The sequence below is a fragment of the Paramisgurnus dabryanus genome, chromosome 19 (genome assembly GCF_030506205.2).
Source record: "Paramisgurnus dabryanus chromosome 19, PD_genome_1.1, whole genome shotgun sequence".
NCBI classification, from domain to species: Eukaryota; Metazoa; Chordata; class Actinopteri; order Cypriniformes; family Cobitidae; genus Paramisgurnus; species Paramisgurnus dabryanus.
The window spans coordinates 22,218,779-22,242,676 of record NC_133355.1 but is presented as its reverse complement, the minus strand read 5'-3'; the positions used below and the strand labels follow the sequence as shown (position 1 = coordinate 22,242,676).

The following is a 23,898-nucleotide window of genomic DNA, read 5'->3' as shown; positions in this document are numbered from 1 at the left end:
ATACATTTAGATATATGGACAAAATTTTTAGATATATATACAGGTGCTGGTCATATAATTAGAATATTATCAAAAAGTGGATTTATTTCACTAATTTTATTCAAAAAGTGAAACTTGTATATTATATTCATTCATTACACACAGAATTATATATTTTAAATGTTTATTTCTTTTAATTTTTATGATTATAACTGACAACTAAGGAAAATCCCAAATTCAGTATCTCAAAAAATTTGAATATTGTGAAAATGTTTAATATTGAAGACACCTGGTGCCACACTCTAATCAATTAACTCAAAACACCTGCAAAGGCCTTTAAATGGTCTCTCAGTCTAGTTCTGTAGGCTGCACTTGACTGCAGTTGTCCAAAAGACGACCATTGACACCTTGCAGAAGGAGGGCAAGACACAAAAGGCCATTGCAAAAGAGGCTGGCTGTTCACAGAGCTCTGTGTCCAAGCACATTCATAGAGAAGCGAAGGGACGGAAAGGATGTGGTAGAAAAAAGTGTACAAGCGATAAGGATAACCGCACCCTGGAGAGGAAAAAGTGTACAAGCGATATAAATCTACAGAAATGTTCAATCATTCATTCTGTTTTTTTGAAATATGGCTTTAATATTGATTTTAGAGTTCCAGTATATTCCAAAGTTTCCCCAATGACATCATGCTTCCAGATGTGACATAATTTTTCAAAAAGGTGACACATGAAAATATTAAAAGTTTATTGGATGGTTTAAAAAAAACTAAAATGCACTGATGTTTTCATGAAGGTTTACTCTCGATCACTCAACGACTGCGTAACTTTATAGATATATTTTCAGGTATGCATTGTAAAATTGTTATTAAATTCCTCAAAAATGGATGAAAGGCCAGTTAAAAGCCTTTGTGTTTGATGCAGTCAGATGTTCACATTAAACAGAGTCATATTTTCAATAAGACTTTATTCATGATCAATCAAAACAGATGCCTGTATTTATAATATCTACACTCACACAATATACAAGATACCATACAAAATCTACAAAACAATAATGACAAACATTTCATTCGACAGATAACAGTCCAAAAGAAACTGTTATGAACACTGCTTGTTATGCCATTTCTATTTAGCTGTGTTTGGCACTTGACCACATGTTGTCTTGTGCAGTTTAAATGTAAAATACCGGATTCTGTATTATGTAAATGATGGAGATTCAACCAAAAATTAAAAATAAAGCAAAAACTCAAGGAAATTCTTCATTGATGTGTTGCATTAATTCATCTGGTCAGCATGTGAAAAAGTTTGAATGTCAGGGAAATTGAGAGGAAATGATATATGTGGCTCGACTTTGAGCAGGTGTGTATTTTTAATATAAATTTGCATCACACAGAAGTATGTCATCTCCATTTATATTTCCTGGTGACTTAAAGTGAATTGTAACCCTGAGGACGTGTAGAAATGTCTTTTGCTGAGATCTTTTCATATGCATTTTGTCGTCTCGCTATATTTATGTCACCGACTGCATATGCACATGAGTGATATGTACATGTCAACGCTGATCGAACACATCAGTAGTTACTTACAAAGCACCATATATACACACCACAAACGCATTCACAGATTTATCTTGAAAACCGATACAGAAAATACATTCAGTTTGTGCAGCCCCACATTTAGTATTTGCTAAACAAGCACAAGATGTACAATTGAAACGACTAAAAACATCCAAATCACCTCAAATCTGAACATTTAAGGATTACAGGATTCAGTCAAATTGAAGATGATGAATCAGTCTCACATTATTTGTGTCTGCAATGCATTTTTCTTTGATGAGATTGACCACTGATTGTACGGGCAGCACATTTACTGAATCAAAATCTGGAAAGATGAAAAAAGGTACAAAAGTTGTCACTGGGACGGTACCTTTTGGTACAGATATGTATCTTTAAATCACCAATATGCACCCCAGCGACAACTTTTTTACCTTTTATTTTGAAAGTGTGTGCTAGATAGCAGAAGTGACCCTATTGGTTTGTATCTGACGGTAAATGTTGCAGTGATTCATTGTGCATAACGTGTGGTCTTTGCTGTTCTCACAATAGACTTTCACTGTACAAATGGTTTACTTGAAACAAAAGTAAAATGTCATAAATGTCACAACAGTTTCATAATAAAAAGCATTTTTGTGGTGTGGAAACTTCCCAACCAAATAAAACCTTAAATAATATCTACATTTTTCTTTGTCTAACACTTGTCCATGTTCGCTCTCTTTTGAAGCAGCAAAAACAGCATTATGGTTGCTATGATGTCCTATGCATTGAGCATTAAATGTTAAAAAATGTTTTAAAAGATTTTTTTATTTTTTTAAAGGTGATGCTGCATATCACGTGAAAATCTGAGCTCAACCGTTCCTTTAAAGACCCCAAGAAATGTGAATTTAGTGGCTTTTAGTACGAGTCTGCAAGCGTTGAGGTCACCTTGCAAAGCATATTATTGAATCAAAATAATTTATTTTCAGTTATATAGTCTCTAACATAAAAATGCCACTTTAAAGGGTGTAAATAAAACTAAAGCCCGTTGGAAATAATAAAAAAAATGTCCAGGTGAGGAGATTTCTTGGGGTCTTTATTTGTGACCCTGTGTGTAAAACCCAGGTAAGTGATGGGCAAAGATTAATAGCATACAAAATAAAAGTAATTTTTTGCATAATATATGAATGTGTGCTGTGTGTAATTATTATGTATATATAAATACACACACATTCATGTATGTATTTAAGAAACATTTACATGTGTATGCATTTAAAAAAAATATATGTAAATAAAAAAATTCTGAAATGAATATATTTATTTGTGTGTGGTTAAATATACATTATAATTCAAACACATATATTATGCAAAAAACATCTTTATTTTGTGTGTGATTAAATAAGGAATAATTGACGACGGGCCATTGAATTATAAGATAATAATGCACACCCAAGGTGCAATGCGAAGCATTAATTCAAAGGACCGGAGTTCAATTATTCCTTATTTAATCGCATACAAAATGTATTCCTCTTATACCACGGTTACCACAAACATTGCTCTGGTACCTATTTTTAAAGGTGACATAGAATGCTCGAACGGGGTATTTATCCTTGTTCTGTGATGTGACATGTAGACAAAAAAAATTTTTCTAATGCCTTAGAAGCTTCCTAAAAACCTCTCTCAGATAGCTCTATTAGGGTGGGGGATTTTAAACAAGTGGTTTTGCACCTATTTGGCTCCCCCTACTGGCTTAACTTGCAATCTCATTACTGATTGGCTGAATTTGCTGCCACTCAAAAAATGCAGCCAATTATTTTAAAGTGGAGGGGCAGTGAGATGCCTGTGATGTCATAAGCATCAGTTTTTCAGATTGGGCCGTTTTCTGGCTGACATTTCTGAAAAAGGAATTTCTATGAGACTGAGATGTTTAGCATGTTTAGCACTTTTTGTATGTTTGTGAATGCGGGTAGACTACCATTATTTAACAAAGACAAGGTAAAAATGGTTTTTCATTCTCTGTCCCCTTTAAAGCATTTGACATGTTAAGTGTGCGGTTATCAGAAATTAATGCATACCCACAGAACATTTCTCAGCCAATCAGAATACAGACCCGTGGTATAACTGTGATTAATCTTTGCCCATCACTACTTATAATCTAATTTTGATATAAGGAGCAGCAAAGTCTGTCAAGGTTATATATTCACAGAATGCTCTTTACATTATGTAAGATTATTTGATAGAAAACAGTAAATCACAAAAAAAAGACATGAGCTGGGTAGGGTCACAAGGACTAAGATGTCCTGCTCTCATATCATAATGCAATAAATGTTGCAAAATGAAATTTCAAGTAAAAAAAATGCCCCTCCTCAAATGATTTCTTTTCTAAATATAAATACTCAAAGAAACAAACGTTCAAATGCATAAACAAGCACATAATACATCTCATCTTCCGTTAACTTTACAGCCCTTAACTGCAATTTAAGGGAGTACATTTCAGTACCGAATGTCTACAACAGGATGTGAGGTCACTTACCTCACTGCCTGTTGTTTTACAAAAAGCCCTATATGTGCATCCAGAGTGCAGCGGGACACGTGAGCACATGCTTGTAGTGTCTCTGAACTTTGTGTTAGTCACTGCTAGTTTGATATGAAGTTTGACGTGGAAAATGATGGTTGTGTGTTTACATAATTCCCTGTGGTAAAACACGGATCTGTTGATTCACTGGCCGGCACTGCTGGGATCACACTGCAGGAGTCGCACAATGGATGGGTCGCTCTTTGCGCCCTCTACAAACTCCTCCAAAGACAGTTTACCTGAGGGGGAACACTAGAAGTTAAAATACTTGAAGATGAATACTTGAAATAGTTATCCTGTGCTGGTAGATGCTGTAACTATACCAAAGCATCTTTTGTAAAAGTAATCACACATTATTTTGCAAGATTTTTTGTCTATTTACTAAAGTGTGCTTATATAATATATTGCTGCAGCTTTTGACAAAACAGATCAGATGAAGGGCTTGAGACTGTGTGGTTCCAATGTGGTTCCATCAGCCAATCAGAATAGTCATTACATAATTCATACATCAGTGATTATTTACAATGCATTTATGGCTCAGGCTAAAAATATGCCCAGAACCGATTACCCATGAGCCTTATGAATTTTCAAGGGGGTTACAGCTCGGTTGTGAAATGAATTGAAATGAATGGGAATAGGTTAGATATCTTTCATCATCTACTGTAAGTCTCTAAATGACAGAAATTCAATGGGGGACTCTACATGGGGACATGTTTAATAGATGCAAGAATGCCCACTATATTTATTTATAACATCTGCATAGCATTTAGAGGCGATAATGTTGTTAAAAGCCGGACATCATCTGCATTTAGCTGGAACTCAATCTGAAATTACTCACTGGACTCAACCGTCTCAATTTCTAGCCTTGCATATAAAGGGTTATTATTACTCACCATCACGATTTGTGTCCATTTGACGGAAGATCTTTTCTGTGCGTTTCTCAGGTGTTGATTCATCCTCGGGCATCTTCATGACAGAAGAAACCATCTTGTAGATTGCCTGAGGGAAAAAATATCAGAAAAAAAGCAAACTTTTACTCTTACAATTGATTTCAACAGTGTAACATTAGCATGCCAGTCTATTAAAATCATACTCTTAAAAAAAAAAAAAAAATCATTTTAGTACTTTCAATACTGAATTAAACTATTTATATATATAAAAAAAAACATCTCTGTCAGCTCATCTGACGTCTGCTGGTGCCAATGGTTTAATCGTGACAGATTCTTCATGCTTTGTTTTTGCAAGAAGACGACATTTAGAAAAGAACCCAGAGTAGCAGAATAGAAGCTGTCACTGGAAACCGATTTTAATGTCACATAGTGACTCAGAGAGGTAAATGGATGTTCAAGTAAAGTAAGAGGTTACTTGGACCTAGTTCATGCTGTCAGTCCAAATCAAATTTTTCTACATATTTGCTCTTATGGTATTTTGATATCACGCCGATCAGTCTGCACAGTGCCACATGAACTCAAGCACACCTAAAACACCTCCACATAACATCATTGCTATAGAAAAACTGATGCAGCTATTCAGGAAAACGAAAAAGTACAACTGGAAATACAAATTGGTCACAAGTCAATCATTCATATCGGATATGCACAAAAATCTTATTTAAACTGACAGTGTGAACAAAGTCTTAGAAATTTGATGCATCTAACCAATAAAAACACCTGCGTACTGCACTTTAACTAAGTGAAAATGTTAGACACAAATAATGAATTTTCAATAAAACGCAATTTAAAAACGTTGAATAATCCAATATTATTGATTTCCCAAAAGGTTTTATTTACTAAACAGAAATAACAAAAATATCATCTTTGCTATGTAAACCAACTAAAACGCTCTTTAGATCCAATAATTGTTTAAAGGTCCAGTGTGTAGATTTTTAGCCAGGCATGAAAACATATCAGGGGTAAAAAAAGGTGAGAAGGGTGCTCAAGGGGCAATGAGGACTCTGATGGGGCAGGGAGGTGGGGGAACTCCCCCAGAATAAATATTACGGCCTCGGTAGGTGGACATGCTGTAACTTAACTTGTTTATTCTTTAGGCATGTGATTGGCCAAAGACAAAAAAGAAGAAAGGAACCCAACATCCCCCCACACCCCCACAGAAACAAAATGCACACCATAACATACGCAAAAAATACATTATGACCATTATTTCAATGATTTGATTCTAATGGACAATTTAGATTGTACATTTAAAATGTAAACATTTGACTAGTAACCGAAACCATGTTTAATTAAATAGGTTGATAAATGTGGAAAGCTGTAACAAGTAGCATTCCCTTACTATTTTACATCTGCAATAATTTTATTCATTGTGCCATCATCTGACCTTCAGTCGCAAGGCCATACATTTTAACTGAGTTGGCATTGGAATAGGGTGGACCTGAAGACCTACATGTCATAAAAAATGATTTAATTTGACTATATGGTAGTGATGGGGACGAGACCGCCTATGCCGAGTCCGAGTCAAGACAGAGTCTTTGAGGAAGCAAAAAATAAAAAAAGAACAAATCAAGAAAATATAAGCATAGAAAAGAACAAAGTTACAAATAAAGTAAGATTCTATAAATTAAATATAATTCATCTTTTTTAAGCTATAAAAGTGGCTTTCCTTTTGTCTTCTGTAGTTTGATTAACATAATGACCGTTGTTTTTATTGATATCAGTGACGCCTCAGAATTCTACAGTTATTGTTTTACAGCGTTTTGTGTCTAATGCTGCGTTTACACCGACCGCGGTAGAGGCGTGAAGCGCGAGTGATTTCAATGTTAAGTCAATGTGAAGACGCGTTGACGCGCGTCTGTAGGTCCCACGGTGCGAATTAGGCATTTTGCGTGGTGCATAAGACACATTTCCGCCTCATTCGCACATCTAGTTCATGCAAAAGACGCAAATTGAGCGTTGTGTGCGCGAATGGGGCTTTTTGTGCATTTTGCGGTACACGCGAATTTGCGGCTGTCGCCCGACAGTAGGGTTGTAACGATATGAGATTTCCACGGTATGATAATCGCCTTAGAAACTAACACGGTTTCGCTGTTTGCCGGTATTAAACACTTATTATTATTATTATTATTATCATTAGCTACAAAGACCCTTAAATTAATAAAAAACAGATAGGGTTTTGGGTTGAACATAAGGTTTATTATATTAAACTTTTTTGGGAAAAAATACACTTTCGAAAAAAGTAAACTTTGATTCTTAATCTTTTTGGATTCTTTTAATTTGATTCTTTTAAATAAAATGATAAAATTCTCATTAAATTCTTTCAGAACTGCTCTGGATATATTCATTTGTTCACATCATCATATAGTGAGTGAAATGTATAGTTTTTATTATATGGCCTAAGTATAATCAACTTCAATTGATCTGTAATATAAATCACTTAAAGGGGCTTTAGTGCCTGTTTTTGCAGCCACTCTTCATCCACATTTCTTGCAAACTGGATATCTATCTTCAAGGACAACCCCGCGTTCGTTTTTCGTATACCCAAAGTATTCCCATACTGTAGATTTTAACTTTTTTTCTGGTGGGGGATAGAGGATACAATTTGTAGTCTCTGACATTTTCTCTGCTATACATAAACGAGTAGAGTCTAGCAGTCACGCCGAATGAAGTTGCATGTGTGTAGTAGCGCAGGTGAGATCTGCTTTATTTTTTTCCAAAACCGTGTATAAGCAAATGTTTACGGTATGATAATCGTTAAAGTTAATATCAAGGTATACCGCCAAACCGGTATACCGTTACAACCCTACGCCCGAGTTGAAAAATTTGAACTTTGGTGGAATTTCGCGCAACGTTAACCAATCAGGAGCCTGCTTGCTGCTGTGGTGGCAGCCCGGCCCGAGTCACTCATTCAACCAACGCTTGATATTGTTCGTAAGCAGTCACCCGCAGCTATATGACACACCGGTATACCGTTACAACCCTACGCCCGAGTTGAAAAATGTGAACTTTGGTGGAATTTTGTGCAACATTAACCAATCAGGAGCCTGCTTGCTGCTGTGGTGGCAGCCTGGCCCGAGTCACTCATTCAACCAACGCTTGATATTGTTCGTAAGCAGTCACCCGCAGCTATATGACACAAGTTCTTATTTCTATAAAGGAGACAGGAATAAATAGGACCTCGCTTGGAAGAGTGTAAGTGAGGACATTGGGCATCCTGGTAAGTTGTAATACACACTTCACTTTTGATTCACGTGACGTTTATCGACCCGCGCCGTTTATCGACCCGCGCCGTTTATTTTCCCTCTATAGTAAGGTTACCAAATACAAACTGGTAACTCTCTTGATAAATGCACAATCAACATCAGTCATTTTGCAAACAGACAACCACATAGCACTTGCCCCTCCCACAAGAAGCGGATTTTGCCTCTGACGCGCTTCAAATGCTTGCTTTTTCCGTGCGTCTACTTTGCTCTACACGCGCAAATTCATTCAAACTGTTCAAATGGCAAACTAGGCGCTGTAGATTTTGACGCCCGAAACGCGGTTGGTGTAAACGCAGCATTACACTTGACTTTACGTAGCGCTTTTCTGGAAGCGTTTTCTCATAATTGACGAGTTAACTCGTCAATGGTGGTAAAAGAGTTAATAATATGCACTTTTTCTTTGTTCTTTATTTTTCTGTTTAGAGTTAACAAACCTTGCTGTATTTTCATTTTAATTCATTGAAAGAAGGTACACTGCCATCTTGCACCAATGAAAGTGACTTGAACGCACCTGACGTCGTAAACACATCTTACTAGCTCTTAAATACAAACAACCCAGGATGACTTGAACGCACCATTTCTTCAAAAAGATAATGATGCGCATAAAACAGACACATAATGAATGCGAACAATGAACAGCTGTTAATTCAAAGAAAGCATAAGCTAATGTCCTACAATGAAAGATTAACTCTTTCACCGCCAGCGTTTTAAAAAAAAGTTGCCAGCCAGCGCCAGCGTTTTTCATGATTTTCACCAAAGTTTAATGCCTTCCAGAAAATGTTCTTCTTTAAATATATAAACATACAATATACCAAATGAAAGAACAGACCCTCTGCTTTCAAACCACCTTTAGTGGTTCTTTTGCAATCAGCTTTTGAATATGGGTAGGTTTTTGCAAAAACACCACATTTTGAGCAAAAAGCAGAGATAATTCCATTTTTGTGATGGACTTTTCATAGAGATCTCATTCAGAGCGATCTTTAAAACAGACACGGACATGCAGCAGTTTGCCATAGGGCAATACTTCCGGGTTTAAAAAGTTGCTGGTGGATAATAGCGGTATTGCGGAAAGACGGAAAATCTCGTCATTGGCGGGGAAGCGTTTTCTCTTAATTGACGAGATATCTCGTCAATGGCGGGGAAAGAGTTAAAGGTCTGATGTGCTTCATAACTAAGAGCAACACAAGAAACCAAGATGCGCAACCCTAGCCAATTGTATTCAATTGTCAATAATGTTAATTACGTAATCGATGTTAAGTACATATGACATGGAGATTGATAATGGACAAATGTGATTTCACACTGGATTGGAATCAGATTTGTGCCAATAAAAAAGAACAAACTTAAGGAAAACAAAAATATGCAATCGAAAAGGATGTCAAACACTCAACTCAATAGCAAAAATGTTACGTGGCTTTCAAAGAACCTAAAATAAAAAGTTTTCTAGGCTTTTTTTACGCTTTCAGACTATCTCATTGTCTAGTGAGATTTAGTTTTAGATTTAGATTTACTTCAACGAAGCCAGTCGCTGCTACCAAATTACGGCATCGTAGCATTGCTCTTTTACGAAAAGTTAAATCAGTGTCGTCATCTTAAATGTATCATTTCAACAAAGCATCATCACTAAAGCTGATGGAGCGGCAGTGGCTCAGTGGTTCATGTAGGTTGTCTACAAACCGGAAGGTTGGTGATTCAATCCCCGGCTCCACCGGACCAAGTGTCGAAGTGTCCTTGAGCAAGACACCTAACCCCAGCCGCCCCCGACGAGCTGGCTGGCGCCTTGCATGGCTGACACCGCCCTCGGTGTGAGTGAATGGGTGAATGTGAGGCTAATTGTAAAGCGCTTTGGATAGCCATAGGTATGTTAAAAGCGCTATATAAATGCAGTCCATTTACCATTTAAAGCACAGAATTACATACACACACATACCTGTACAATCTCTAGCATTTCCGCTTTGCTTATGTATCCGTTGCCGTCCAGATCGTACATGCTGAAAGCCCACTTCAGCTTTTGGTCTAAACGTCCCCGTGACGTAACGCTTAGGGCTATGATGAACTCTCTGAAGTCTATTGTTCCATCTCCATTGGCGTCGAAGGTTCGGAAGACGTGCTCGGCAAACTTTGACGCATCTCCGTAGGGAAAGAAATTGCCATAGATCTTCTTAAATTCCTCCATGGTAAGCGCACCACTGGGGCAGTCCCGCAGGAAACCCTTGTACCACTCCTGAATCTCTTGCTCGGTAAAGTCTGTGTTCTCCAATAGGTCCTGTATCACCTCGGGACGGAGCTTGCTGTTCTGCTTGCCCATGTTGACGGTCGGGTTTCACCTAGTGATATGATAAAAAATATGTTTTAGTAATTTTGAAGTAAATAAATATATTGCATCTTACCTGATCCTTAGCAATTATAAAGTATACTTGTCTTTAAAAATTTGGGTTCACACATTTAAGTGAAAGAGCAACAACAAAAAGCGTCACAGAAAACAATCCAATTAGAAATGCACCAATAGTAAAGTTTTCCTTCGATACCGATAGCTATTATTATCATTTATGCGTGCTTTTTTCAGTTTTCTTCTGACTGGGTGGACCATGGTGTCAATCTGAGTGGGCCAGTGCCACCCTGGCCCGCCACTGCTTTCAACTCCAAATTGCCTGAGCTATGCTATCATAATACTGTAATTTAACAACCCTGTATGCCAGTAACTGTTTCTCATGTTGAGATTTTTGGAGAAGAATGAGACTATGATGATACATAACTTACAACATAAATGTGAACTCGACTATGTCTTCTGAGCTTTAAAAACATCTGCTTAACAATATATAAACAGTCATTAGGATTCCTGTAAGTCATTTGGCAAAGCGCAACGTCGGTCAAACCCAAGGAAGACACGTTTGTAAAATGCATAAATGTAAATGTAAAATGCAAAAAGACGTATTCACGTTCACACAACGCACTGTGTATTTGCCACATATCTATAACTTGTCTTACTTTTCCCATCTGTCAACTGAACTTTCCACTGGTAGACCACAGTGATGCTTTCACCCGCTGCAGTGTGTGTGTGTGTGTGTGTGTGTGTGTGTGTGTGTGTGTGTGTGTGGCTGCACAACAATCATTTCCTGATGCAAATATCATTCTTTGAGACCTGTGTGTGCACGCAGTATCATACAGCCACAGTAAAAATGATCCTGAGAGCTCATATAAGATTCAATCCATCAAACAGGAACTTCTATCAGTTGGATGAAGATTATTTGTCTTACAGAAAAATCACAAGTTTTTTACTTGAAATATATACACATGGTGTCATTTTAAGATAGGGGAGAGAAAAACTTAATTTTAAAAGATAATGTTATAGACAGAGATATATTTTTGCTGTGGTCAATAACTCACAAGTGTGGTGTATCAATACCAGGTGGAATTTTGAACAAATGTAAAACGACTTCAGTATAATTTCACTTTCAACATAAGTAGTGAATTGTTACTTTTGACCCTGTCAGCTGAGACGAAAGTAACACATATGTGGGTCAAAAGTAACAGGACAAAACAAGAAAGATTTTTGTGTTACACTTGTTTGTATCGAATATACTGTACATGACTATGACCTTGTTAATATGTAACTGCAAACTCACTTCGTCATTTATCTTTGTAAAAAATAATGAAAATACATTTTTATTTTAAATTTCAGTTTTATCAAATGTTTCAAAAGCAACCAACAGTACAAACTTAATTTGTTGAGAATAAAATATTTTTCAAAAGTTTGAACACTATGTAAATGAAATTAAATCAAATAAGAATGATATCAATTTTCAACATATACAACATTATTAGCAGTGGGACAAATGTAACAAGTGTTACTTTCAACCCGACAGGATCTCCTCACATTTAAACTAGATTTACTTTTATTTTGAAAAACTCTGAAAAGTCACACTTCAGGATGTGTTAGAGCACTAAATAACCTGTAGATTGATCCGTATTATAACACATGAAACGAGAAACACAATGCGTTATAAGAAAAAAATCACCGCTTTTGAAATGTACTTATCATGGTTGAAAACACCTTTCTGGATCTACACACAGAAAATGGTGAATAAATAACGTGATATTTGTCAGCTCTGTCAAGGGTTTGTGTGCTAAATATCCTGTCATAGTCTGGGATGTAAATGTTATCAGGGCTACTTTCGTCCCACGTTACTTTTGCACCGGTTCTCCCCTACTGTACAATTGTATTACAAAGTGGGCTATAATTATTCTTTAGAAAAGTAACAGGGGTGAAGGTCACAGGGTTGACCAATTTTATCGTTTAATTCACGTTATAAACCCTTTGGTCAATGTTAAGGTCAGAATTTAATTATTTTATTATATTAATGCTTAATATAATGTAGATATTATTCAATTAGCAGATGTTCACCCACAAAATCACGTTACAGGACTGACATATTAAGATTGTCCACTACATATCGGACACCAAAACCTAGAATCACGCCACTTTAATCTGAAAAGAGAGAAAGTGCTAGCTTTTATGTCCATATATCCAATTTTGTTTTCGTGTTTTCATGTAACTCTTATATAGCAAAAGGCAGCTGGACACAACCATGTCCAGCGAGATGAGAGAGGACTGAGAAAACCCTCTACGATGGGGGTGAAAAAATAACATTTAGAGAGATGAAGCGATGGAGAAATTGAACCTCCTCTTGTAAACAGGAAGCAGTTCATCAGTTTGCCTTTCAACGTTCATCACGTAACAAATGTGACCATCAACCTCACACTATATATAGCATCTTCTTTAAAAACCCCATTGATTTAAAAGTTCAGCTAGAAATGAGGAACAGTTCAAAATCTATCACATCCACTATGTGCATGTTTATCCGGAAACTGTCAGTCACAGATGGTGAGAAAGCTTTGAAGTTAAAACCAGGTCATTGAATGTCAACTAAAAGGTTTGGAGGATGTTATTCAGAGTAGTTAAAGTGTTTTCTTTATGCTTTAAATAATTTCTGTAAGAAAAGACTAAATGCAATTATTAGTACTACACATTTTCCGGCTCTTCCGATTCGAACACACCTAAATCCACTTATCACCCATTAGAGGAGACTCCAGGATGGGACATAATGGGGTCAGATGTGGAAGACATCCAAAATGTGCACTGTTGGTGTGCCTCCAATAACAAAGTTATTGGAAAACGCTGGATTAGTACATTAAAGGTGCATGCTGGTACTTCAAAGATACATATCCACATATCTAAATGGTACATATTAGGACCTTTATAAAGGACATACCACTCCAGTGACAGCTTTTAAATGTCTTCTCCTACAGTACAATGTGAAATCTTTAAATCCATTACGTTAAATATCTGAAACCATTCCTTAAACCATTGTACTGTTGCAAAAATATTGTTTTGGTTTCAATGCATGAGGCAAGACCGCAACAGATCAGCATGGACTCTAAGACCCCTTCATCCCCTCCATTTTAAGCTCAATACCCCACAACAGAGTGATTTGTCCCCAGCAAGCTTTTATTCCACCGCTGTGGATGGTGGACGTCATGAAATGGTCACTTTCAAACAGAGTATAATTACTTAATGGATATGCGACATTCGTATTACGTCCAAGTGGGTTGTCATGGTAACAGACGGTCTAATCTTGACGTTATTCAGGCACAAAACACATTAGTCGCATTTGAAGCAACTTGCTATCAATGTGTCATTGTCCAGTAACAGAAGTGCTTGATTAAACAAACGAAAAAGGACATTACATTATCACGCACACGGCTTTATGAGTGCAGTGAGACATGGACTCAAAAATAAAATGTTTTATTAAGCCACTTAACAGGCTTTAAGGCCGAAGTATAGTTCATTTTATATGTGAAAGCAAGGGACCGTGTACAGTGCGCATGACACAATTTTCGTCACCAGAAGAGTGCGGCCATACTGTATGTGCACCACCGTACATTGTACACGTAGGTCGCGCATGCATGTACAGGAGAATTTAGTGTGTAGTAGGGTTGCCGCGGTGACGTAATTTTCCCACCGGTTAATCGGCACGTCACAAACTCGGTGATCCCGGTATCACCGAGTGGGAGGGGCTTATAAATGCGCATGCAGACGTGCACATTTTACTTTCACTTTTGAATTACGCAACTGTTTAGTGCAGCACTTGCGTAAGCTGCGTTAAATCGCGTATGAATTTGCGTGCAATGCGAGTGCAACAGCTGGTTTACTTAAGTGCTTGAGTCAATGTGCACAGGTAATTTTCACAGAACCCGCCAGTCCCAAGCAGAGCAACCTGCTTCTTATCCATGAAAGCGCTGCTTGAATGATGGGTCTAATATTTTTCTTGATGAAAAACACAACAACAAAACGATCTCGCTTATATTAAACATCATATATGTATATTATAACAAAAACGAGTAAGCACCCGGCTTCTGTCATCATCTGGTCAGTCAGCTCGCCTCGCAAACTCTGACAGAAATAAATGAAATCTGATACCTGCTGCACTGTGACGTGACGCGCGTTCAGCTCCGCTGAATTCAGACAACAGACACATTCCGTTGTAAGTGTTTGCTCTCTCTAACGAAACTAAATGATTTAATTACACGAAAATATCAAAAAGATGGTGAAAGACGGTGTCGCGGTGGGCAAGTGATATAACTGGTGAGAGGCTGAAGTACCGGTTATCACCGTTTCACCGACTATCGCGGCAAGCCTAGTATGTAGCCCAGGAGATGCATTGCATTTTGTCGCAATATGCATGCGTTGAACGTCTGTGTACATGTATGAGTCAAATAAACTATACTTTGCAAAGCTATGCATACACGTAAAAAACAGACTGTACCACGGGGCTTTAGAGGGGCACCCCACTTTTTTTTTAAATATACAAATTTTCTAGCTCAATGATATTATGCAGCAGCCGAAAATAGTCCCCTTAGTAACTTTCAATTGCAGGGGACTATTTTCGGGCACTGCGTAATGTCATTGCGCCTCCTGCAGCCATGTTACGGGCAGGAAAGTCCATGATTATTACGCCAGAATGAGAGTATAGTTTCTAGCCATATCTGCCTAGAAAAATCGGTCTTAGTACACAATGTCACTACAAAGGAGTCTTAAAATAAGTTTTAAATAGGAAAAATATCGAGACTCTTTGGTTATTTTTGAGCGTGATGCTAATTGCAGGGTTTCCCGAAGCACATTTCAGTTTGGGCGGCCCGCCTAAGCTTGGAAACCCTACCGCCTTAATTAGGTCGTAAAAAGAATTAGCTGCACAAAAGGCCATCAAGTGCATCTCGGAGAATAGCACGTACGCGCTTCACACCGCGAGCGGGGCACACACGCAACATGGCTGAAATGAGAAAGACATGGTCCGTCATGTCTGGAGGATCGCCAGTTGATAAAACACATGTCTGTGAGAACTGTAAGTGAACTTATGTTTTAGGGTTATTTAAGCCTGTTATTGTATTCATCTATAGTTCTCGCAAATTTAAAGTAAGTTAGCTGGTAATTTTGTTGTTTGAGCAACCTGCTAGCTAGGTTTCATGTACCTGTTGATTAGATATAATTGTTGAGCGATCTTGCACACGTTATTCATGTGCATTATTTACATGCTACAGTAGTTACACTCCTTTAAGATAATGTAATAAATAGTGGGAAATAATCAACAAGTTTTTACAAGTTTTGCGCCATCTATCATCATTCGCCAGAATGTTCTACAACATCTGCTTTAGTTTGTGTTTATTAACCCTTTAGTTTCACTTCATCATGCAGCTGTTCCCATTAGAGGTATCTGTTAAAAACATTTAATTCATTAAAGGGATAGTTCGGACAAAAATGATATTAAACCCATGATTTACTCACCCCCAAGCTGTCCGAGTTGCATATGTCCATCGTTTTTCAGACAAACACATTTTCGGATATTTTAGAAAATGTTTCAGATCTTTCAGTTGATTAAATGTAATGTTACGGGCTCCACAACCTTCAAGTCCAAAAAAAAAGTGCGTCCATCCTTCACAAATTAAATCCAAACGGCTCCAGGATGATAAACAAAGGTCTTCTGCGGGTAATCCGCGCGGTGTTGACATATGCTACTCGGACAGCTTGGGGGTGAGTAAATCATGGGTTTAATATCATTTTTGGCCGAACTATCCCTTTAATAATGTAGTATGTGTTCATTTTCTGTCATAGTTTCTTCAAAATAAAGTTTTATTGGAGTGTTTTAAATAAAAATATTTTAATTTTAATCATGACGCATACACCCTGCCCCTTTGATTGCCACGCCCTCGGCCCTGCCCACTCGCCCAACCCTACCACCTTAACTAACAAATTTTCTGCGGGAAACCCTGAAATGGTCTAATCAGATTCAATGGATTGTGCTAGGCTAAAAGTGGTAACGCCAGACCCGGAGAGTAAGCCGCGTAAGGTATTATCAATAAAAGGCTCAGATGCAAAAGCTGCTAAACGCCACTTCTGTCAAAAACAAGATAATTATATTGACCGAATGCTTTCAGCATGTACTATAGTTCCCAGACAGACAGACCCATGATATGGCGATTGCTAGTACAAAGTTTTAAAGATCATCACCTCTGAACTCAACTGAGGACAACCCGTGTTCTTGAGAACCTGAGATTATCTTGTATTTATAAAGCAGAGCTGCTGGCCTGTGGGTTTAGTGATGTTCTTGGACTTTCTATTACCAGGGTCAAAAGCTCAAAGATCTTTGTCTCAAATTAACCCTAAGACTCTTAGCGTCTTCAAAAGCACCCTGGTGACGTCCTGCTTACATAACGTCAGGCCGACAGACCGATGTCACCGTGTGGTGTTGCAGGTGGACACAAATTACTGATGTCCTAAGAGTGATGGATGAACAGGTGACTGTGGTAATTTCATACTATCCAAACAGTCATACATCTGTTTCCAACAACAACAACTATGCAGTCCATAAGTCATTCAGTCCAAAGATTTTATCCATATCTAAAGCTGACCGAGGATGACCTACAGTATACAAACGGTAGTAAATAAAGTTAGTATACAGTTGAATCTTACAGTTCGGTATTAAACCTCCAGAACACCTTATTTTTTGCTCTTTTTTTGTACATTTTTGCACTTTTAATTAATGTGGACATTGGAGAAATAGCAAGAAACAACAGTGAATATGATCTATAAATGTTGCAAGCCAGATTCAAACTTCCAGATGAGCATCAGACCTCAGTGTCTTGAGAAAAGTGTGCCTACTTCTAGTCCACGTCTTTAACCGTGATATTAAAGTCAACTATTTTCTATATTTTATTTCTTTAAAGCATTGCCAGACTTCGCCAACATGACTTGCTGAGCAAATGACTAAACCAAATTCTTTGCTTAATCTATGATTTGTGTCTAAGGCCTATAACAAAAACATGTGGTATGATTTTTTACATACGATTTAAGAACGTGAGATGGATAGACAAACAAATGAGGAGGATTTCACTACAGGAAGGTGTGTGTCACGAAAAAGCCTTCCCACACCCCTTAAAACCACATGGGCCAATAACCCCAACCTTCTAAGCTTATATATGACAATGGAAAATGTCAATGCTGTGTTCGTCTGATGCGGTCACAGAATGAACATGTGCAAAGCTGTCGTCACTTTCTTAGTCAAAAGAATTTAATTTGTGTATAATGCGCACATGTCGCATGAATCAGTGGGGATTTTTAGTTTATGCATGTCTTTACAGAATCAATAGGCATAATTTACTCATAAAATAACCCATGATACCCCATGAATATATCATGACCTTTGCAAGACTTTTGGTTTTAGTGGCCACACAGTTGGTACCAAGTGTTTACCTCAATCTACATTTGCCATGTGTGCCATACAAGTCTATCAAAATATGAAATTATTTATTTGCAACCATTGGTCTGATCAGTGTTTTTTAACTTTGAAACACACAGAGCTACCTTCAGATGGCTTATCTTTAATTTAGAGACAATGATAGTAATTCCGATATAAGACTGAGCTGACCACAGAGGTGAATGTGATGTCTGAAGAGAGATAAATGTTCAATTTCACTTTTTGTGGCCATAATATGGTTTAAAAGACATAATGGTACCGATAGATATCTCTCTTTATATGCATATAAATACTCACACACTCTTCTTGTACTTGTAAGATTAACTCAAGGGCCTGTCGAGTTAATCTAAAGCTATAAGATTTAAATATAGACTGTTGTGTAAGCCCTAAATATCTTATAGCAATAGATGATGAAGGAACAGCAGCAGGATTACAATAGTAACATATAAAACAAACAAAAAATCCATTTTTTTATCGCACAGTAATACGATTTAAAGAGTCAAGTTAAAAATAACAACCTTCTCGCTCAGGTTTGACCTCCGCTGACAGTTTTGCTCTCACAATTTTGTTTTAAAACTCAATGAAACACTTTAAATGGATTTTCAAAATAACATATACATAATAAAGTATGTAATAAAGTGGTAATGTTGATGCACTTTAACTATACTGTAAATGGAAAAATTCAACATATTTACTTTTTTAAGTAGCTATAAATATCACATAACTGACTATTTTTACCATAATGTCATGAAAGGTTAACCTTACTATTTTCATTCTGACAAAGTGGTGTTTTAAAAAAAACTATGCTGACTTTCCACACTGTAAAAATTCCTTGTTGCACTTAAACAACTTGAATTAATAAGTCATTTCAACTTTTTTGACTTGAAAAAAGTTGCTATAAATTATAAAAATAAAGTTGTAAGCTGTTATTTTTTTTATAATTTATTCTAACTCCTCACTAGTCGAGAAAGTTGAAATGACTTGCTAATTCAAGTTGTTTAAACTTAAAAATTTATGTGCAACGTTTGTCTAGTTTTAATTCGCTGCCTTAACTTTAATCGTCCACATCTAAAATCAGCATTAATTCCTAGTGAACTATCCTTGCCTAACCCTGAAACAATCCTCAATCCTATTCTGAGAAAGCCATCGAACGCCATCACGAGAAACATGCGGCGACTGAATTTTGGTACATACTTTTAGTGTAAATATTTGTTAAGCTCTTATTTTTAGAAACGGGCCTAAGAAGAGGTTTACTCTCCAAGTGTAACATCATCATCAATTCCCAGCAGAAGTTACGTGACACTTCACATTGTCAAAACAAACAAGAAATTATCACACAGATTGCAAACCAAATGTAGAGGGACTCGGGCGTGAAATGAACGTGGATGATTCCTGAAGCCTCATTACTGTTCTGCCCTGCCATCGCTGAACGTGTTTACTTTGGCTTATCACTGGAGTGATAAATTGTTTCCTTAACAGATAATGTAGCCTCATTAAAAATACATACAATTCTAACAAGATAAAGGCATTTAGTTGGACACCACACACATTTGCATTCCACTGGGCATCACACTTCACTAAACTCAAAAGCAATCAAAGGCCCCGGACGAAAAAGCTTTCTGTATGTTAGACAAACTAAAGTGCACACGATAATTTCAGCTTTACTGTGAGAAAATGAAGAGTTTGACATAGCTTAAATTTTAAAAGTGATCTGGCAACCATCAATCCACCAACTCTTTGAGAAGACATTAATGGACCGCACTGACTTGATTCCCTAACAAACCATATACAACTTTTTCTTAAAGAATTATATTGACAAATTTGGTTTGGTTTTAGAATTAGAGACCATATAGACACAGCATTAGGAAAAAATAAAATAAAATAGGTTTGTCACCAGTATACGAGATAAATTGTATACAGTTTATAAATATATAAGATGTAAGTTTAGTTGCTATAAGCAGTCAGTGTTTCTTTCACACCTTAGCACACTTATAGTAAATAGTTCAGCAGTACAACAAGTGATCATTTTAAGGACAAATAAGTCACACAATTATTTTAAGGACAGGAAGCTACACACAAGTCAACTATAGATATTTAATATAGTAATAACATAGTAGCCTATGTCACACTTATCTTCCTACACCCAGATTAGTTGTCGCCCGTTACTCACCTTGACATAAATGATGCAATTTGGCTTCACCCGTTTCCTTTTTTGTCAGGTTGTCCGCTTTCTCTCCTCTCTACTGTAAATGTCACTAAAGTTTAGATGTTTCAGTTTTGTGCAGATCAGACACTCCGCTCTCTTATTCTGAATCTCTCTCTCTATCTCTCGCTCTCTGGGGCTTTACTAAGCTCTCTCACCAAGCCAGCCTCTCTATTTCCACATCCCTATAGACTGTCAAAATTTTCCAAGCGCCCACATGTTTCCTTTTAGACGGATTGTGGGCCAAAACTCAATCTGAACAGATGTGTAGTTTTTAATGTCTCTGAACAGCCTGTCATCTACGTCATGGCACAACCTAAATGCATGCTGCAACAATGCGACAAGGAAAAAAGTCTCGACTTCCTGCAACCTGAGCTGTTTTGTTAAATGTTTTGAAAGTGCGTCCATGAACATTAACTGTAAAAACAGGAGTATGCTACTATCCCATTGCGCTGTATATTGTGTCGTACACAACCTTTAAATGAGAACTAAGAATTAAGTTACGTTAGGTTTAAACCGAATTATTTCCTCATTCACATAAATCCGTGTGATTTTGTAAACTAAACTATAGCTGTTTTAACTATTGTGGAACTTGAAAACATTTGCATGAAGAAAAGGTTGCAAATATGTTGCACGTATGACGTTTCTTCCAGTGCATTCATGTTAAGCGGTCGTTATACGGCACATCGTAGTGGATATTTTATTGTTTTAGGTAAATAAAGGTTTGTCCTCAGGAATCTTCTATGACTTTCTGTTCCTGGATTTATCCAAAGCCAACCAATAGGTCCAATTCTGGCACAATGTCATATTAAACTCTTCCAGAGAGTTGAATAACCCGGGGTGCGCTTGTATCCTCTTCACTTTTACAGTTGCTCCGCTGTACAGAAACATTCGTTGCTTTCATTCGTCCTAAATATAAGTTTTAATAATCTCTGTATCTTTTGAAAAGAATTTTCCTGTTTCCCACCCATGCACCAGGTGAGGCTGTCAGATAATAGCACCTTTCCCGTGACAGTTTTTGGAGAAAAGAAACCGTACTCACCTCAGGCGATTGTTCTGGTGCGGTGCTGTCGAATTTTAGATGTCCATAACCCGTGGAGCTCTGCAGGGAAGAGGCGTTGAGCGGCCTCGGTGATGAGAAGCAGCCGCAGGTGTCAGGAACTTTGTGCTTTGATGCGACCAGGCAGAAGCTCAGAGAAACTCCACGAGACTCAGTGCGAGCGATTCACCCGCAGCACCAAACTGCCTCTCATGCTGACGTCAAAGCTGCTGATCACGTGATCGGTCTGAAAAGCCAATAGGCTTGTTCGAATTCACAGAGCACCGCAAGAAACTACAGGTGGGTAACGTCAAAGCACCGCGAGAACGGTTCGAGAAAGTGTGATTGCGTCTCGCTCTCGCGGTACCTTGACGTCATCCGCCTGGAGTCGAACAAGCTGCGAGCCAGCGTTGCCCTGGCAACAGGAACTCAGCATCGACTCTCGCTGTCACTTCGTAATTACTTTTTAATAAGGCAGAAAAATGAAACTTAAACTTAAAATGTAATCATATGTATAGAAAATAAATAATACAAAGCATCTTTGTTGAAGATGTACTATATTTATGCAACAATCTGGAATCTTATACGACGCATTTGTGATTATTATTATTCTTTCATACTGTATACTTTCTTGATACTATCTTCTTGATCACATTGTTATGCACCTGATAGGGAGAATGTGCCAGCGAATGAGCACCTGAACAGATGTCCTCACATTGGCGGCCATGCTTTACTTAAGCAGATTAAAAGCAAGTCAAAGCCTCCCCTCATTAGCCTTAACGTACAGACACTTTTCTAAAGCTGCATGCTGAGTCAGTCATCTGCAGATGCAAAGTCTGCACATGCCCTCACGTTACAGCCAGCGATGAGTGCATTAAAATAAAACAGGTGCATATGCAAAGACATGTAATGCAATCTTATGCAGATATACAGGGTTTGATTTGCAAGCACAATGCATGAAACCTAATACACCATGATGTTTCTTCATAATTGATGATGCTTATGGAGTCTAATGGTATTCGTATGCATTTGCACAAACATAATTTGATCACTGTAGAGAGGCAGAGGAAAGGACTTTAGTTTAGTTCTTATTTGTGCATTTTAAACAGAATGCATCATGATAAAACATAAAAGCTAATGCAAAATGCAGTTTCATGGTTTTTAGTGCATTTAAAACATAAATCATCTGGTCTTGACAAAAAATTATATTGAAATCTTTTGTTCTCTATTCAAACTTTGGTATTTACTCAGTGTCATCATCTTAAAGATTTCTACACATAAGTCTCAATTTGATCCCTATTAAACCTCATAGCTGTTGGGGAGCATTAAATGAGATATTGAAGATCGGTTTATACATTCCTAAGGAATTTGACTCTTAGTTGAAATATGATAAGATGATATATGATTTAGTGGATAAATAATGTCTTTGTCCATCTTGTAATGTTCTCCCAGCTGGCTCTGAGCCGGCATTTCTCTCAGCCGGTCCATGCAGGGCCACGGCTCTTATCTTCAGATAAAATCAGCTTTTGCCTGGACATTGAGAGCTCTATGAGAAGGCCGAGCTCTCTGTGTGATTATCTGTTACCTAACCGCAAGCTTACACCCCACGGGCGTGAGGAGCTGCTATTTCAGTCAGAGGTGAGGTGTTGTTTAGGCTTCTCTCTTCAACCACAGAATGGTGCCTATGAATGTGTGTGTGTGTGCAGGTTTGCCCTTTGCTCACTTTGTCCTAAAGACAAGGCTTTGGAGGATTAATCCTGTGAAGACATTTGAAGACATCAGTTCATGTGGGTCTTGCACTGTCAGCAAAAAAGTGATATCAACACTGGGAGGACTTCCTATTAGTTTAAGATCACACATCTGCACGCTACTCTCAGAATGTGGTTGTTATTTATAGATGCTGTTGATCACCCTGACACGAGATCAATTTTTTTTACGTTCATGTAGCAGAAGTATTTTTACAAACCAAAAAGCAACCAAACGGCAGAAGGTGACAGGTGATGTCACAGAAAACTTGTTGTCCAATGCTGTTCCGTTCACACAGCAGAATATCTATCTAAATGCGTTTGTGAGTCCCAAAAATTTACAGTTGTGAGTTTGCTTATAAAATGCAGTTGTCCCTCCTATATGACGCATCCGTATTTTGCTGCCAACCGCATTTACAGAAATTGTATAAAGAACCAAACTGAATCATGTGGTGTGGTCTTTGCATACTTGTTGTTTCACATCACAGAAAGGTGCTATACAATGGCACAGAAGAACCATTTTTGACTGTATGGTGCCTTTAACATCCAAAAACTTTTCTATTTTACCAAAGGATTTTTGTAGAGAAGAAGGTTGCACTATGAAAATTTAAGAAAGAAATGGTTCTTTTAAGAATGATATCTAGTTTTTTGCTAAAAGAAACTGATTTAGAAAGAAAACAATGCACAATATCCTAAATTCAAAGCGAGTGTAGTGCATGCTAGCGTGCCAGACAGCACACATTATTTCATTTCCTTTTCTCATCTGTCTCATTTGTGGTTAAGGTGCTGAAATTCAGG

At 37.5% G+C, this 23,898-nt stretch overlaps 1 protein-coding gene across 2 annotated transcripts; it reads right to left on the bottom strand.

Annotated features, from left to right (window-relative positions):
• Window positions 1–922: 922 nt before the first annotated feature.
• Window positions 923–21,560, bottom strand: ncaldb (neurocalcin delta b). 2 transcript variants are annotated; one of them, XM_065293272.2, is made up of 4 exons: window positions 21,359–21,560; window positions 10,232–10,628; window positions 4,979–5,084; window positions 923–4,324 (listed from the first exon to the last, which is right to left on the bottom strand). In XM_065293272.2, the coding sequence occupies exons 2-4, from the start codon at window positions 10,607–10,609 to the stop codon at window positions 4,230–4,232; spliced, it is 579 nt and encodes a 192-aa protein (XP_065149344.1). In that variant the 5' UTR covers window positions 10,610–10,628; window positions 21,359–21,560; the 3' UTR covers window positions 923–4,229. The 2 variants fall into 2 exon arrangements, with proteins under 2 accessions (XP_065149344.1, XP_065149350.1); XM_065293278.2 differs by lacking the exon at window positions 21,359–21,560 and adding an exon at window positions 20,284–20,533.
• Between the last annotated feature and the right edge of the window lie 2,338 nt (window positions 21,561–23,898).

Coding starts and splice junctions, on each gene's coding strand:
- ncaldb (XM_065293272.2), bottom strand. CDS start 10,609: ATGGGCAAGCAGAACAGCAAGCTCCGTCCCGAGGTGATACAGGACCTA. Junction 5,085..10,231: donor AAATGCTAGAGATTGTACAG/GTATGTGTGTGT, acceptor TTTTTCCCTCAG/GCAATCTACAAGATGGTTTC. Junction 4,325..4,978: donor AATGGACACAAATCGTGATG/GTGAGTAATAAT, acceptor GTTCCCCCTCAG/GTAAACTGTCTTTGGAGGAG.